This window comes from Pristis pectinata, chromosome 32 (assembly GCF_009764475.1).
Source record: "Pristis pectinata isolate sPriPec2 chromosome 32, sPriPec2.1.pri, whole genome shotgun sequence".
NCBI lineage: Eukaryota > Metazoa > Chordata > Chondrichthyes > Rhinopristiformes > Pristidae > Pristis > Pristis pectinata.
This window is the reverse complement of record NC_067436.1, coordinates 11,048,863-11,066,379: the sequence shown is the minus strand read 5'-3', so window position 1 is coordinate 11,066,379 and position 17,517 is coordinate 11,048,863. Positions and strand designations below refer to the sequence as shown.

The following is a 17,517-nucleotide window of genomic DNA, read 5'->3' as shown; positions in this document are numbered from 1 at the left end:
TAATCTTAAAGTGACTGGTTGAATCCTGGGAGTAAACGGATTGTCTGTAATGTTGTCCAAGAATCATACAGGGAGAATGATGGGGACTGAAGGGGTAAGAGAAGAAATAATGTAACCTTAAGAAAAATTAACAAACACTATAGGATACCATATAGGTGTAAAGTTTATTCTTGGGACATAGGCACTTCTGGCATCAACTGCCCATTTCTAGTTCCCCTGAAAGGTTGATGCTATGTTCTTTCATCATATCAATTGAGTAGCTTTTACTTTGTAACCTTAAAATGTAGTTACGAGTCAAATATGTTGGCATGGGATTGAAGTCACATGCAGACCTGAGTGATGCTCATGATCCATTAGGGTTTTTCCAGCAATGTAGCAGCTTATATTAGGAAGCTTTTCATTCACAAGATGCTGACATTGCTGGGATTTTCTCTTTATCACTAATTGCTCCTGTACTGAGGAGCCAGAAGAAGAAAATAGGAGCAGGAATGGGCCACCTGACCCCTCAAGTCTGCTCTGCCATTCAATATGATCTTGGCTGATCTAAACCAGGCCTCAACTCCTCTTCTGTACCAATTCCACCCAGTCCTCAATCCCCACCCCATCTTTCTAAAACGTATCTCTCTCCACTCTGAATACTTCGAATGATTGATCCAGCCTCCGCAGCTCTCCTGAGGCAGAGAACTCCAGAGATACACCACCCTCTGTGAGAAGAAATTTCTATATACCTCACTTTTAAGTGACCTGCACCTTATCTTGAAGCTCTCCCAGTCATGAAAACATCTTGAGCTTTACTCTGTTATGCTTTCTTATGATCTTATATATTTCAACAAGATCGTCCCTCATCCTTCTCCAAAGAATACAGACCCAGGCATTTAAGAGGGAATCCTATTGGTGGTCCGGAGTCACATTAAGTCCAGAGTAAAGATTTCCTTCCTTGAAGAACATTAGTTATAATGGTTTCATGTTCACCGTTACTAATATCATTGTTCCTTCATCATCGCTGAGTCTAAATCCTGGAACTCTCTGCCCAACAGCACTAGGGGAGCACCTTCATCAGAAGAACTGCAGTGATACAAAAAGAAATCTCACCATCACCTACTAAAGTGGAGCGACAAGAGAATGCAGATGCTACAAGATGCTGGAAGAACTCAGCGGCTCAGGCACCATCCGTGGAGGGAGGTGGACAGTCGATGTTTCGGGGCAAGACCCTTCATCTGGCCTGAAAGATAAGATGGGAGATAGTCAGTATAAAAAGATGGGGGGAAGGGATGGAGCAAGAGCTGGCAGGTGATAGGTGGATCCAGGTGAGGAGGGGGTCACAGGCAGATGGAGAAGGGGAGAGTGGAAATAGCAACAGAAGCTGGGAGGTTATGTCAACTGTCCATTTCCCTCCATAGGCGCTGCCTGACCAGCTGAGTTCCTCCCGCATCTTGTGTGTTGCACCAATACTAAATGGCAGTTTGGAATGGGCAATAAATGCTGGCCTTGCCTGTGAAGTCCAGATCCTGAAAACAAGTTAAAAATATACAATTTTTATGTAGGTTTATTTAATTGAGTGAATTTAAATTCCCCGGGTGCCATAGTGGGATTCAAACATACATCTCTGAATCAATGGTCCAGTAACTCAAATATTAAGCCACATCACTGTGATCAGGACCCCTTTCCCCTTTTCTTTTATTTCCAGATTTTAAAGACTTTTTCCAATAAGATTTATAGATTTCGTATGCAGACGTGTTTAAAGTATTTCTGCCTCTGTTTAATACGGTAATGCTCATTTTTTTCTGGCACATTCTGGTTGCCTGCAGCTGCTTTCCATTTGCTCGCTAATCACAGCTAGTTAGGGCTGGTCAGGGCAAAAGAAGTTCTTTAACAGTAACTTGACTCACACAGAACTACAGTGATTTGCTGAAATATTATCTGCACTCTACGGAAAAAAAGGGCTTGGAAGAACTGAATCAACCGATCAATTCAAGAGTCCCACAAGAGTGCAAATGATTTTAACAGGTCCTAGTGCCAGTCCCAAAACAAGTGACACTTTTATCAGTGGAAGGGTTTTATGTGAACATAGAACACTTACAGTACAATTCAGACCCTTCGGCCCACAAAGCTGTGCCGAACATTTCCCTACCTTAGAAATTACTAGGTTTACCCATAACCCTCTATTTTTCTCAGCTCGATGTACCTATCCAAAAGTCTCTTAAAAGACCCTATCATATCCGCCTCTACCACCGTTGCCAGTAGCCCACTCTCTGAGTAAAAAAAAACTTACCCCTGACTTCTCCTCTATACCTGCTCCCCAGCACCTTAAACCTGTGTCCTCTTGTGGCAACCATTTCAGCCCTGGGAGAAAAACCCTGACTATCCACACGATCAATGCCTCTCATCATCTTATACACCTCTATCAGGTCCCCCCTCATCCTCCGTCGCTCCAAGGAGAAAAGGCCCAGTTTCCTCAACCTGCTTTCATAAGGCATGCTCCCCAATCCAGGCAGCATCCTTGTAAATCTCCTCTGCACCCTTTCTATGGCTTCCACATCCTTCCTGTAGTGAGGTGACCAGAACTGAGCACAGTACTCCAAGTGGGGTCTGACCAGGGTCCTATATAGCTGAACTCTCACATCTCCAGAAAGTTTCACTCATTCTTGCTATAGTTACTGTTGTTAATCTTCAGTACCTTTGCTGACTTTAGGGTGCCTAAATTCATCTCGTTACTTATATAATTGAACCTTGGAAATTATAGTTGCAAGGAAGCTATTGGAATGCACTGCAACTTTCTTCCTGTTGACACGTCATTGGCAGCAGTGCCCTCAAGTGGGGCCCATAGTGTAGATCTCCCCTCTCAAAATCTCTCCACTCACCAATTCCTTCAACCTAAAGGCTCTCCTTAAAGACTACTTTTTTCCACGGTACAGGCACGGTAGTGTAGCAGTTAGCGTAACGCTTTACAGCGCCAGCAACCCGAGTTCGATTCTGGCTGCTGTCTGTAAGGAGTTTATATGTTCTCTCCATGTCTGCGTGGGTTTCCTCCGGGTGCTCCAGTTTCCTCCCACATTCCAAAGACGTACGGGTTAGGAAGTTGTGGGCATACTATGTTGGCACCGGAAGCGTGGCGACACTTGCGGGCTGCCCCCAGAACACTACGCAAAAGGTGCATTTCACTGTGTGTTTTGAGGTACATGTGACTAATAAAGATACCTTATCTTATCTTAAATTTACTGTCTAATACACACTTCCTAATAACCTGAGTATAACCCTTACTTTGTTAAACATTGAGGTTTTTTGCTTGCTTTAAAGATACTATATAAATGAAAGTTGTTGTTGAAATTTTATGATATCTAGTTACTGGGGAATATTTGGAAGTAATTAGGAATGCCCAGCACATCTACAGGGAAAGTATCTTAATGAAGACACAAGAGACTTGTCCGATGCTTGAATCTGGAGCAAAAATCTCGTCTGTCAGATTGTTTGTTGCTCTATATCTTAATATTGTTTTACTTCATCTATAGAATGTGGGAATCATTGACAAGGTCAGCATTTATTGTCTATACCTAAGTGACCATAGGAAGGTGGTTGTGAGCTGCCTTCTTGAATTGCTGCAATCCATATGTGTGGTGGTGTTGATCCAAACGTGTTGTTAGATTGGGAATTTTGGTACTTCCTAACCTTGACCCAAATTAGACTAAAGTAAATGCAGGCATGGGCCCAATCAAAGTGAGAGTTTGGAATTTGAATTGGAATTTGTTTATTATTGTCTCGTGTACTGAGATACGGTGAAAGCCTTTTGTTTGTATGTCATCCAGACAGATCAAGCCATGCATCAGTACATCGAGGTAAGAAAACAGAATGCAGAAGATAGGTATCTTCATTAGTCACATGTACATCGAAACACACAGTGAAATGCATCTTTTGCGTAGAGTGTTCTGGGGGCAGCCCGCAAGTGTCGCCACACTTCTGGCGTCACCATAGAATGCCCGCAACTTCCTAACCTGTACGTCTTTGGAATGTGGGAGGAAACCAGAGCACCCGGGGGAAACCCATGCAGACACAGGGAGAATGTACAAACTCCTTACAGATAGCGGCTGGAATTGAACCTGGGTCGCTGGTGCTGTAATAGCATTACGCTAACCGCTACACTACCGTGCAGCAGTTGCAGAGAAAGTGCCATGCATGTAAACAAATAAAGTGCAAAGGCCAGAATGAGGTAGATTGGGAGATCAGTCGTTCATCTTTAGCATATAAGAGGTCTGTTCAAAAGTCTGATACAGTGGGATAGAAGCTGTCTTTTACAGATGAGGCTTATGATTTCAGGTGAGAATGACAAATATAAAAGGGACAATTGACCTGCTACCCACAAAGTAACGCCTTGACCCTGAGTCATTGAAGGGTATACTTCCAAGTCAAGGTGCTATGAGACTTGGAAGGGTGTACTGCGTGTGTTTGCTTGCAGCCATTGTCCTTCTAGGGGTCACAGGTTTGGGGAGGTTTTGTTAAGGAAGCCTTGATGAGTTGCAGCAATGCATCCTGTAGACAACATACACGGCAGCCACAGTGCAAAAGTAGTGGAGGGAATAATAGATTAATGTAGGTGATTGCAATGTTTGCTTTGTCCTCAATGATGCTGAGCGTGTTGAGTGTCATTGGGGGTACTCTCATTCAGATTAAAAAGTGACATATAATAATGTTTCATACTCCATATTCCCTTTGATGAAATACCACATAGAGTCCCTTGCATAAGTTGGATCATGTGGGACTACAGGACACAAGACATAAAATGGATAAACCTGGTTGAAATGTTATTAATCTGTGGGCCTGTTTGATATCTGAACCTGTGCAGTGCTCCCCAGAATCTGTAATGGGTAGATTATTGCGCTGGGATGTCAGGCTAGATTCTGCTCATCTTTGGAAAGAGTGGAAATCAAAGCTGTAATCTGTTAATTATAGGTGAGAGTTAAACCCACTGATGAGACTAAATAAGACCTTAAAGAATAGGAACAGGAGTAGAAGGCCATATGATGGGCGCGGTTAGCGTAACGCTATTACAGCGCCAGAGTCCTGGGTTCTATTCCGGCCGTTGTCTATAAGGAGTTTGTACGTTCTCCCCGTGCCTGAGTGGGTTTCCTCCGGGTTCCTCCCACATTCCAAAGACGTATGGCTTAGGAAGTTGTGAGCATGCTATGTTGGCGCCGGAAGTGTGGTGACACTTGCGGGCTGCCCCCAGAACACTCTACGCAAAAGATGCATTTCACTGTGCGTTTCGATGTCCATGTGACTAATAAAGATATCTTATGTTATCTTATGATCCATTGAGTCTGCTCCACCTGAACTTGACCTCACTTGGAAGACCCCTCTGACTCTCACATCACCCTGCCTTGGAAGTATATCCTTCATTGAATCAGGGTGTCTTCTTGCAGGTAGCAGGACAAGTGTCCCTGTTGTGTTTGTTATTTCAACCTGACCTTGACCTCAGTTCCACTTTCCTACCAGTCCCCAATAACCCTTGACCACCCCTATAGACCAACGGCTGACCTCAGCTCGGATGCATTCACCGACTCAGCCCCAACACCCCTCCAAAGAGTCACACCCTTCTGAGAGAAGAATGTTCCCCCTCCTCTCAATTTTAAATGGACTATCTCTGATTTTAAAACTATGTCCTCTGGGTCTAGATTCCCCCACAGGGGAAACATTTTCTAAGCATTTAGATGACACTATTCATTAGGTATGCAAGAATGATAACATCCACTGCCAAACACCTGGAAGGCTAGAGGGTCATTATAGTCATCCACAGAATGGGTAATGACATTCTTTCTCCCTGGGGATAAGCAACTGATAATAATCTTCGTCTTCTCTCCTGATATGATCAGGCTCACAACCTGGTTAAGTGATGAGACCTGAAACCATTCCACTGCAGGCTGCTTCTCGAGGTCGGTCACTTTAAATGTTGCTCACGAAGTGCGCACTGGGTGAATTAATGTGCTATTTCTTCAGAGAGACGCATTCTTCTGATAAGGAGTGGAATGTCTCGAGGAGGCTCCCTTTCTGAAGAAACGTCCTGACCCAAAACATTGACCGCCTGCTTTTCTCCACGGATGCTGCCTGGCCTGCTGAGTTCCTCCAGCATCACAGGGTTTTTTTTTATCTAGATTCTAGTGTCTGCTGTCCTTTGTTTCTCTCTTTCTCTTAAACCCTTTGAGTGGGAGTCGACCTAATTAAACGTTAATCCAAAAGACCGACTGCAGTAAAACGAGACATAGGAGGATCCCACTTTTGCTGGAATCAACCACCTGCTAAATAAAGTCATAAGTAAACAGTGCGGCCAGCTTCAAAGCAAAGGTCGGTCAGTTTTCCTTAAAGGGGACATCAATTTGCTCAAGTTCAGGAACCCAGAGTGAGGGTGTACACAGGGGTTAATTACTATTAGTGTTACATTTTTCTCTACCTAACTCCACCCTGTGTGTGTCCTGGGAAGAGGCTCACTGCAGTCAAACATGTTGCTGTGATATCAATTGTTATGATCTTGTGACTGCTTATGAATGTTAGTGATCGTGTCAAGATATTGTATTTGTTATCCGTTTTTTTCAGGATCTGGGTGCTGTTGGGAAGGTCAATACTTATTGCTTATCCTTAATTGCTATCGAGAAGGTGGTAGTGAGATAACTTGAACTGCTGCTGTCTTTCTGGGGAAAGGGCTCCCATGGTGCTGTTGAGGAGGGAGTTCCAGTGTGGAGACCAAGTGACGATGAAGGAACGGCAATATGGTGTCAAGATAGTGCATGGCTTGGAGGAAACCTGGTTGTTTCTCCTGGTGTCCTTGTTGTCCTTTATCCCGGTATTCCAGTTTCCTCCCACATCCCGAAGACATATGGGTTGGTAGGTTAATCGACCACTGTAAATTGACCATAATACATTGGGTGAGCTTTGGAGTCTGAAGGGAGTTGATGGGAATGTGGGAAGCAAATGTTGGCTTGATGGTCAATATGGACTCAGTGGAACGACAGGCCTGTTTCCATCTATGGCTCTGTGATTCTCTGTTCTTGGTTCATAGTTATGTTTGTTTCAGCATTTCAAATGCTAATCCAGATATTTTTTAAATACTTTCAGGGTTCCTGCCTCTAGAGTCTAATCCTATAGATAGTGAATTCCATACCCCAATTCTTTGGATGGATTTTTTTCCCCCTCATCTCCCCTTGAAGGTCATTAACACAGAAAGCGCTGGAGGAACTCAGCAGGTCAGGCAGCATTTATGGAGGGAAATGGATGGTCAACATTTCCGGTTGAAACCCTTCCATCTGGACTGAAAGATAGAGGGGAGATAGCCAGTATAAAGAGGTGGAGCAAGAACTAGCAGGCAATAGGTTGATTATTAACGTCCTTCAGTGAAGGAAATCTGCCAACCTATATGTGACTCCAAATACACCAGCGTAGTTGGTTCTTAAATGTCTTTGAATTTCTACCTCCTGTTATTGACCCAACTGCGAAGGAAAATAGACCAATTCACCCTATCTAGGCCTCTCATAATTTTATACACCGATTAAATCACCTCTCTGCTTCCCCTATTCCCAAGTAAACAACCCTGGCCTTGCCAATCGTTCCTCTTAACTAAACCTGACAACGTCCTCCTGTGTACTCTCTCTAGCGATATCACATCCTTCCTTCCTGCAATGCAGTGATTATCAGAACCTTCCAATAATGTTGTTGCTAAACATTTTCTTTAAACTGGAGAAAACATGTCTCCTGTGGGAATAAGAGAAAGGCTCACAATCTGCCTCTGTTTGCCTTTCACAGAGATGTGCTTTGTTTTGTGTGCCAGTTTATGTTGGGAAAAATAGAGTGGGTATGTTACTTATTTTCCTTACTTTTGGAAGAGCTGTCTCAAATGGAGGAGTTGAAAATGGGAATATTAAAGAAAAAATTACAGATGTAGGACTATTTCTCCTGATTCTGCTATAAATTTGAAGTTTTTTTGATCTTAAAATAATTCACATTGTAATATTGGTTTGAAGCACACATAATGTTTGCTTGCAGTTCAGCAGAGATCTTGTCCAGGGAATAAGGTCAAACTTCCTGAGCAGAGGGGTCAGATACTCTTCCTACTTGCTTCCTTGTTTTAACGCCAGCCACGCCTTATGCATGCAGCTTGACCCCATTTGAATAGGGTCATCGTCTTTGAGAGAAAAGGCTCATCACTCTGCTCTGGACCATCTGGACAACAGGAACACATACGTCAGACTGCTGTTCGTCGACAACAGCTTGGTGTCCAACACAATCATCCCATTCAAATTCGTCATCAAGCTTTAAGACCTGGACCTCTGTACCTTCCTCTTCAACTGGATACTCGACTTCCTCATTGGCAGACCTCAATCAGTGAGAATTGACAACAACATCTCCTCCTCGCTGACCAACAACACAGGTGCACCCCAAGGCTGCGTGCTTAGCCCCCAACTACTCTCTATACACACATGACTGTATTGGTATTAGTATTGGTTTATTATTGTCACTTGTACCGAGGTACAGTAAAAACCTTGTCTTGCATACCAATCATACAGGTCAATTCATTACACAGTGCAGTTATATTGGGTTAGTACAGAGTCCATTGTTGTAGTACAGGTAAAAATAATAACAGTACAGAGTAAAGTGTCACAGCTACAGAGAAAGTGCAGCGCAATAAGGTGTAAGGTCGCAACAAGGTAGATCATGAGGTCAGAGTCCATCTCATTGTATAAGGGAACTATTCAATAGTCTTATCACAGTGGGATAGAAGCTGTCCTTAAGCCTGGTGGTACATGCTCTCAGGCTCCTGTATCTTCTACCTGATGGAAGAGGAGAGAAGAGAGAATGACCCAGGTGGGTGGGGTCTTTGATTATGCTGGCTGCTTCGCCAAGACAACGCGAGGTAAAGACAAGAGTCCAAGGAGGGGAGGCTGGTGTCCATGATGGGCTTAAGCGCAGCTCAAATGTCATATATAAATTCGCCGATGACACCACTGTTCTTAGAAGAATCGCAGGTGGTGATGAGTCAGCATACAGGAGGAGATAGGACACCTGGTCGAGTGGTGCTGCAATGACAACCTCTCACTCAATGTTAGTAAAACTAAAGAGCTGATTGTTGACTTCAGGAAGGGGAAGGAGGGTGAACATGCGCCAGTCTACACTGGAGAATCAGCAGTGGAGAGAGTCAGCAGGTTTAAATTCCTGGGCGTTAACATATCAGATGACCTGTCCTGGGCGCAGCACATAGATGTAATCACAAGGAAGGCGTGCCAGCGTTTTTACTTTCTTAGGAGGTTGAGGAGGTTCAGCTTGTCACCGAACACTCTGACAAACTTCTACAGATGTACTGTTAAAAGTATCCTGACTAGCTGCATCATGGTCTGGTACAGCAATTTGAATGTGCAAGAACATAAGAAGCTGCAGAAAGTAGTGGACTCGGCCCAATACATCACGGGAACATCCTTCCCCACCATCGGTAGTATCTACAGGAGGCGCTAGTTCAAGAAGGCAACTTCTATCATCAAAGATCCCCACCATCCGGGCCATGCCATCTTCTCTCAGCTACCATCCTGCAGGGGATACAGAAGCCTGAAGTCCCACACCACCAGATTCAAGAACAGCTACTTCCCATCAACCATTTGGTTCTTGAACCAACTTGCACAACCCTAATCTCTACGTCAGTATAGCGACACTATGATCACTTTGCACTGAAATGGACTTTTTGTTCTAATTGTGTTCTTTCTTGTAAAAATTGTGTATAATTTATGCTTTTCTTGTGAATGCTGCTTATATGATGCTTTGTGCCTGTGATGCTGCTGCAAGTAAGTTTTTCATTGCACCTGTGCAGACATACACTTGTGCAGATGACTTTGACTTTGAAGTGCTGTTTCTTTCATTTTAATGTTTTCAGTTAATTTATATCACCCTAGATTAACAATTAAGAGATCTAAGTTCAAATCCCACCTGGCAGTTGTGGAATATAATAAGCTGTGCGTTAAAAAAGAAACGTCCTTGGTATTAATCACACAACTATCAGATTATTGCAAAATAAAATTGAAAATTGCAGGAAATACTCAGTAGGTCTGACAGCATCCGTGGAAAGAGAAACAAAGTTTCAGGTCAAAGATTCTAACCTTGACTTACTGAAAGTTTCCAGCATATCCTGTTTTTACTTCAGATTTCCAGCTTCTGCAGTTTTGTTTCGATGACTTACTTTTAGATTATTGTTAAAACCCATCTGGTTCATTAAGATCCTTCAGAGGAAGAAGTCTAACATCCTTAACTGGTCTGGTTTATGTTTAACTCAGACCACCACATGTGGTTGACTCTGAAACAACCTGTCAAGGCGCTGAGTTCAAGGTCAATGAAGGATGGACAATATGTACTTGTAATGCCCATATCCGGGAAAATGAGTACATATAAAAAACTTATTCTATGAAGTTTATTATTTTTTAATGTTTAAATTAATTTTGCTTTTAATTATATGAATGCTTTTAAATGTTTTTGGCTGTCAAGGGACATTTAAAAGTTTGATGGTTTTTGACAGCAATGAGGCCGAAAGCATCTTTTCACCTGTGGCACGACACAAATTAAACTCAGCCATGGGGAACTGCACAGGGTTAGTGATTGTGAGAAGAGGCCTGGATGGTGCATGATGCAACCCATTGTATTTAGTGTCTCTGTTCGGAATCTCATCATTGGGAAGAATACAGTAGAAATGGCTCGGTATGTTCTCAGGTTGCGAGCATCATAATTAGTTTAATTCAACCTTATGTTTGGTACAGACATCGTGGGCCGAAGGGCCTGTTCCTGTCTGTACTGTTCTATGTTCCACGTTCTGTGTTCTGTCTTCAGAGGGATATGGGCCAAATGCAGGTAAATGGGACAGGCACAAGAAGGCAGCTTGGTAGACATGAAAGAGTTGGGCCGAAGGGCCTGTTTCCATGCTGTATGACTCTATGACTATCAAGTCCAGCATTTATTGGTAATCTTTCTTGTTGCTGGACCTCAACATCTCTGAAAAAATCCCCCTTGCCTTGATAAAGCAGCCAGCATAATCAAAGACCCCACTTACCCCAGACATTCTCTCTCCTCCCCCCTCCCATCAGGCAGAAGATACAAAAGCCTGAAAGCACGTACCACCAGGCTCAAGGACAGCTTCTATCCCGATGTTAGAAGACTATTGAATGGTTCCCTAGTATGATAAGATGGAATCTTGACCTCACAATCTACCTCATTATGGCCTTGCATGTTATTGTCTGCCTGCACTGCACTTTCTCTGTAACTGTAACACTTTATTCTGCATTCTGTTATTGTTTTACCTTGTACTACCTCAATGCACTATTATAATGCACTGTATGGATGGTATGCAAGACAAGTTTTTCACTGTACCTCGGTACATGTGACAATAATAAACCAATTTACCATAAACAACTCTAATGCTGTCACATCCTTCTTGTAACAGTCATACCCATCCAATAATGTCCTTCTTTGGTTGTTCTTGAGAAGGGGATAGTGAAACGTGTTCTTGAACCTCATGTGTGCGAAATGCAGCAAAATTTAGTCAGGATTGTCAGGGTTTTGATCTGGCAAAAGTGAAGCGACAGATAGCTCGTTATGGCCTTGCACTTATTGTCTGCCTGCACTGCACTTTCTCTGTAACTGTAACACTCGATTCTGCATTCTGTTATTGTTTTCCCTTGTACTACCTCAATGCACTGTGTAATGAATTAATCTGTATGGACGCTGTGCAAGACAAGTTTTTCACTGTACCTCGGTACAAGTGACAATAATAAACTAATTTACCGGCGTTCAGTTTTTGTTCTCAATTCCAGCAGCTGCAGTCTCTTTCACTTAATCCTCTAATCTTTTCTCTTTCCTGTGCATGCCAAGCCTCCCCTCAGGCAGTACAGTGGCATGGCTAGTGAAGCCGCTGCCTCACAGCTCCAGGTTCACTCCTGACCTCCGGTGCTCTCTGTGTGGAGTTTGCACGTTTTCCAGGTGACTGTGTGAGTTTCCTTCCTCCCACATCCCAAAGACGTGTGGGTCGGTCGGTTAATTGGTCACTGTAAATTGCCCCCAATGTGTAGGTGAGTGGTAAAATTTTGGGGGGGGGGGAGTTGATGACAATGTGGGGAGAATAAAAACTGTGATTAATGTAGGATTAGTGTAAATGGGTGTTTGATGGCTGGTGTGCTGAAGGGCCTGTTTCCCTGCTGTATGACTATGACAATGTGTGCTGAAGGGCCTGTTTCCCTGCTGTATGACTATGACAATGTGTGCTGAAGGGCCTGTTTCCCTGCTGTATGACTATGACAATGTGTGCTGAAGGGCCTGTTTCCCTGCTGTATGACTATGACAATGTGTGCTGAAGGGCCTGTTTCCCTGCTGTATGACTATGACAATGTGTGCTGAAGGGCCTGTTTCCCTGCTGTATGACTATGACAATGTGTGCTGAAGGGCCTGTTTCCCTGCTGTATGACTATGACAATGTGTGCTGAAGGGCCTGTTTCCCTGCTGTATGACTATGACAATGACTCTAACTACATCTATACTATTCACCTGTCAGAACGAGTTCCACATTCTCACTGCTCTTTAGGTAAACATAAAGCATAGAACAGTACAGCACAGGAACAGGCCCTTCGGCCCACAATGTCTGTGCCGAACATGATGCCAAATTAAACTAAATCCCTTCTGCCTGCACATGATCCATATCCCTCCATTCCCGGCATATTCATGTGACCATCTAATGCTTCTGTCGTATCTGCTTCCAACACCACCCCTAGCAGCCTGTTCCAGGCACCTACCACTCTCTGTGAAAAGAAAACTTACCCTGTGCATCTCCTTTAAACTTCCCCCCTCTCACCTTAAATGCATGTCTTGTGGTATTTGACATTTCTACCCTGGGAGAAAGATTCTGACTGTCCACCCTATCTATGTTTCTCATAATTTTATAAACTTCTATTAGGTCTCCCCTCAGCCTCCACCGCTCCAGAGAAAACAACACGTTTGTCCAACTTCTCCTTATAGCCCAGCGACCCGGGTTCAATTCCGGCCACTGTCTGTAAGGAGCTTGTACGTTCTCCCCGTGTCTGTGTGGGTTTCCTCTGGGTGCTCCGGTTTCCTCCCACATTCCAAAGACGTACGGGTTAGGAAGTTGTGGGCATGCTACGTTGGCGCCGGAAGCGTGGCGACACTTGTGGGCTGCTCCCAGAACACTCTACGCAAAAGATGCATTTCACTGTGTGTTTTGATGTACATGTAACTAATAAAGATATCTTAGCTCAAACCCTCTAATCCCGGCAGCATCCTGGTGAACCTCTTCTGCACCCTTTCCAAATCTCCTAATGGGGCGACCAGAATTGCAAACAACAGAAGTTTCTTCTGAATTCCATCCGACTTACTAGTGAACATTTTATATTATTGAAAAGTCAGCCGTTACCGGACACCAAGCTGGGAATTGTCTCTGGTGTAGGAATTTAAATCCAGTACTGTGTGAAGAATTAGATAGTTTCTGGGTGGGGTTCAGGGAGGTTGGGGGGGGGGGGGGGATTGTAATTGCTGAGAATTAAAGAAGAACATTTCCCCACCTCCAGAAGCAATTTGAATACGGAGGAAGGAATATTTAACCTATCAGTAAAATTTAAACCCCGCAGCAGTTCAAAAGGCGGTCTTGGCAGATGTTTGTGTTTCTCTGTGGAGGGGAAATCCGTCGGGCGCAGGGATCCCACGGCATCCCCTTGTGTGGGAAAGTGTACAGTGGACGAGTTGGTTGTGAGCAGCTGGATTCTGGAACGGGGTGAACGAGAAAGGGGAACAAAAAAAGAAGTGGTGCATTGAGGCGCAAGATTGGTTGGGGACCTGGTATCTGCAGAGTTGGCTGGGATCTGGAATACCCTTCCCCAAGATGTTGGAACTCTGCACAGTGGCGTTGCAACGCTGCCGGGGAATCTGAGACCTTCATGCGGGAAGAAAGTTTTTTCTCTCTCTCTCGACTTGTTTCTTCTCGCTTTGCAGCGCACCTCCAGAAGTAGTTGCAACGTGCAGGATGCCAGGAGCCAAGGGGTGGCTGTTGCCTGCCGTGCTGGGATGGTCAGTTTCCTGGTTAATTTCACTGCCCTCCCCCGGGGTCCGAGCCCAGGGCAGGGAAGATGGGCCGAACGAGCGCTGGAGGCAGATGATTCAGTGGGAGAACAACGGGAGGGTCTACAGCCTCCTCAACACCGGCTCCGAGTACGTGCCGGCCGGGCAGCTGGCACCCCAGAGCCCCCCTCGGGTATGGCTGGGAGGTTCCCCGAGGAGCCCCGGCCGGCAGCTCCGACCTGGGGGGACGGGACGACGCCAGGCTCCCTCCCAGTCTGTCAGACCCGGCTCGGAGACGGTGAGGGGGCAAACCAGGCACCCGTTTGGCTTCGGGCAGGTCCCTGATAACTGGAGGCAGGGGGCCTTCGGCGACCCCACCAACACCCACAGGTACGTGCAGCACTCCCCGAGGCAAGCCGGCAGGCACAGGCAACGCCAGCCGCCCTACTCCGAGTCCACCTTCGCCCAGGCGCCTTACCCACGCTTCCCAGTGGCGCAGCCCTCCTACCCCAACTCTTACGACCCCAGCTATGAGTATGGTTCGCCAAGGGGGTTTGACACCCTGGATGAAAGCCCTCCCTATCGCAGAGTGCCTTTGGATGGAGGCGGAGGTTATCCCTACCAGCCCAGGACCAGATATGAAGAGTATGGACAAAATATTTACCCCTACAGACCTCAGGGACGGAACCCAGTGCAGGAGAGATACAGCGTGCCCCAGCAACCTTTTGCCCTTGATGGACTTGACAGGCGGTACATGCACAGCTTGTACGATGAGAGCAGGGGGCAGGAGGTCCCAGGAGGAGAAGACCCTTCATCCCTCTTGCCCTCCAGTGCATCCAGGAGTTCCACGTTCCAACCGGCCTCGTCCCCTGACACTGGCTACTCGGGGGCAAGGGTGGCCCCTGACGGTCCACGCTCTGGTTTCTACCCACAGGTCAACCGTAACGTCCCGGTAGATCAGTATCCCTCCTCCCGCACCGTCGATCCAAACTTGGAGCAGTATCCGTTTCCGAGAGGGCTTCCCAGTGGCGGGATGGAACAGGGTCGCCAGGTCCCTGGGCCCCGGATGGCCTTGGGAAGTGTCTACAGACCGGATCTCGCTGGCAGAGGTATAGTTTTAAAGATAAGCTGAAAGAAGGATTTATTTTTTGTCAAACCTATGGTGAAATTATTGTTTTCTTCAAGGGCGATTGAAATTCATGGGATGGTTGTGTTCCTGGTTGGTGTGGCCCAGATGTTAGTGAGAGAATCAGGTTTATAAAACATTGGTTTTTCAAAGTTAAGCATTTTGTTTTATTCCTTCCTTTCTGGATGGAGTCCCCACTAGCATAACAACATTTACTGCTCATCGCTTAGTTATCCTTCAGAAATTGTCAGCGGGTGAGGATTAAAACAAGACAAAAGAGACCACAGATGCTGGAATCTGGAACAACGACCAGAACGCTGGAAGAACTCAGCAAGTCAGGCAGCATCTGTGGAGGGAAAAGATTGATGTCAAGTGTTTCGGGTCGAGACCCTGCATCGGGAATGAGGATTAAAACACCGCCCTTATTTAATTCATTTCTGGCTTGGTCTGCAGCACCACAAAGTTGCTGAAACCACAAAGTTGAGACCCCTTTTCAGACGCATCAACACCCAAACTCAGGCTGACAGTGCGGTAAGGTGGGCAGGCTATACTCTGATAGCCGCTGACTTTCCGGGCCTAAGTGCTGCCTGCTCTTTCAGTTGGATGTTCAACATCCTGTGGGCACTATTTTGAAGAAGGGCAGGGAAGTTCTCCCTGGTCCTGAGGCCAATTGTTTATTTCTCAGTCACCATTACTAAAAAAAATTTAGTCACTATCAATTTTATTTGTGGGAGATTTTGAGGACTATGTGCCTAACACTCACAATAACAACTGCACTTCAATTCTTGATGGAGTGTTTTTGAAAGGCGCTGTATACATTCAAGCCAGTCCTGATGAAGGGTCTCGATCCGAAATGTCGACTGTCCATTTCAGAATCAGAATTGGAATCAGGTTTATTATCACTGACACATGTCGTGAAGTTTGTTATTTTGCGGCAGCAGTACAGTGCAAGATGTAAAAATTACTATAAGTTACAAAAATATATAAATAGTGCAAAAGAGGAATAATGAGGTTGTGTTCATGGACCGTTCAGAAATCTGATGGCGGAGGGGAAGAAGCTGCTCCTGAAATGTTGAGTGTGGGTCTTCAGGCTCCTGTACCTCCTCCCTGATGATAGTAACGTGAAGAGGGCATGTCCCGGGTGGTGAGCGTCCTTAATGATGGATGCCGCCTTCTTGAGGCACCGCCTCTTGAAGGTGTCCTCTGTGGCGTGGAGGGTTGTGTCCGTGATGGAGTTAGCTGAGTCGACAACCCCCTGCAGCCTCTTTTGAGCCTGCGCATTGGAGCCTTCATACCAGGAGGTGATGCAGCCAGTCAGAATGCTCTCCACCGTACATTTGTAGAAATTTGCAAGAGTCTTTGGTGACGTACCTATATTTCCCTCCATAGATGCTGCATGACCCGCTGAATTCCTCCAGCTTCTTTGTGTTTTGCTCTATATAAGTTCAAGTCTTTTGTTATTCATTTTTGGGATCTGGACGCTACTAGCGGGGTCAGCATTTATTGCGCATCCCAAGTTGTTCCTGAGTAGATGATGGTGGTGAGCCTCATTCTTGAGCCATTTGCAGTTGTTTTGGTGAAGCTGCTCCCACCGTGTTGTTTCAGGAATTAGATCCAGTGATGACAAAGGAACAGTGATGCAGTTCCAAGTCAGTTTGGTGTGTGACTTGGAGGGGAACCTGCAGGTGGTAGTGTTCCCCTGCACCTATCCTTCTTGCTGGGAGAGGTTGCAGGTTTGGGAGATGCTATCAGAGTAGCCAAAGACGAGTAACCACAGTGTGTTTTGTAGGTGGTACACACTGCATTTACTGTGAGACGGTAGTGGAGCAAATGAAAGTTTAAGGTAGTGGAAGGGGTGCCAGTCATGTAGGCTTCTTCATCCTGGATGGTGATGAGCTTCTCAAAAGTTGTTGGCGCTGAGCTCATTCTAATAAGTGAAGAATATTCAATCACGCTCCTGACTTCAGTCTTGCAGATGTTGAAAAGGCCTTGGGGTGTCAGTGGGTGAGGCATTCATACCCGCACCTGCCTATCACTATCTCTTACCTGCGTCTACCTATCACCACCCTGTGCCCACCCCGCCTCCCCTCTTTTGTCCACCCATCACTGCTCTGCTTTTCCTTCCTATATATTGGGCTTCCCCTTTTCCTATCTTCAGTCCTGAAAGAAGGGTCCTGACCTGAAACGTTGACCGCCTGCTTTTCTCCGTGGATGCTGCCTGGCCTGCTGAGTTCTTTCAGCATCATCGTGTTTTTTATCTAGATTCCAGCATCTGCAGTCCTTTGTTTCCCTTCTCTTCATAGCAGCAAGCCCAGTCT

General features: G+C 45.4%; 1 protein-coding gene across 1 annotated transcript in view; it reads left to right on the top strand.

The window, feature by feature from the left end:
* The first annotated feature begins 13,678 nt into the window (after positions 1-13,678).
* The window catches only part of LOC127585279 (lysyl oxidase homolog 1-like), a 77,307-nt gene continuing 73,468 nt past the window's right edge, over positions 13,679-17,517 (top strand). The window contains exon 1 of the mRNA XM_052042616.1: positions 13,679-15,182. Coding sequence (XP_051898576.1) covers positions 14,039-15,182 — 1,144 coding nt within the window. The 5' untranslated portion in view covers positions 13,679-14,038. The remainder of the gene's footprint in view (positions 15,183-17,517) is intronic.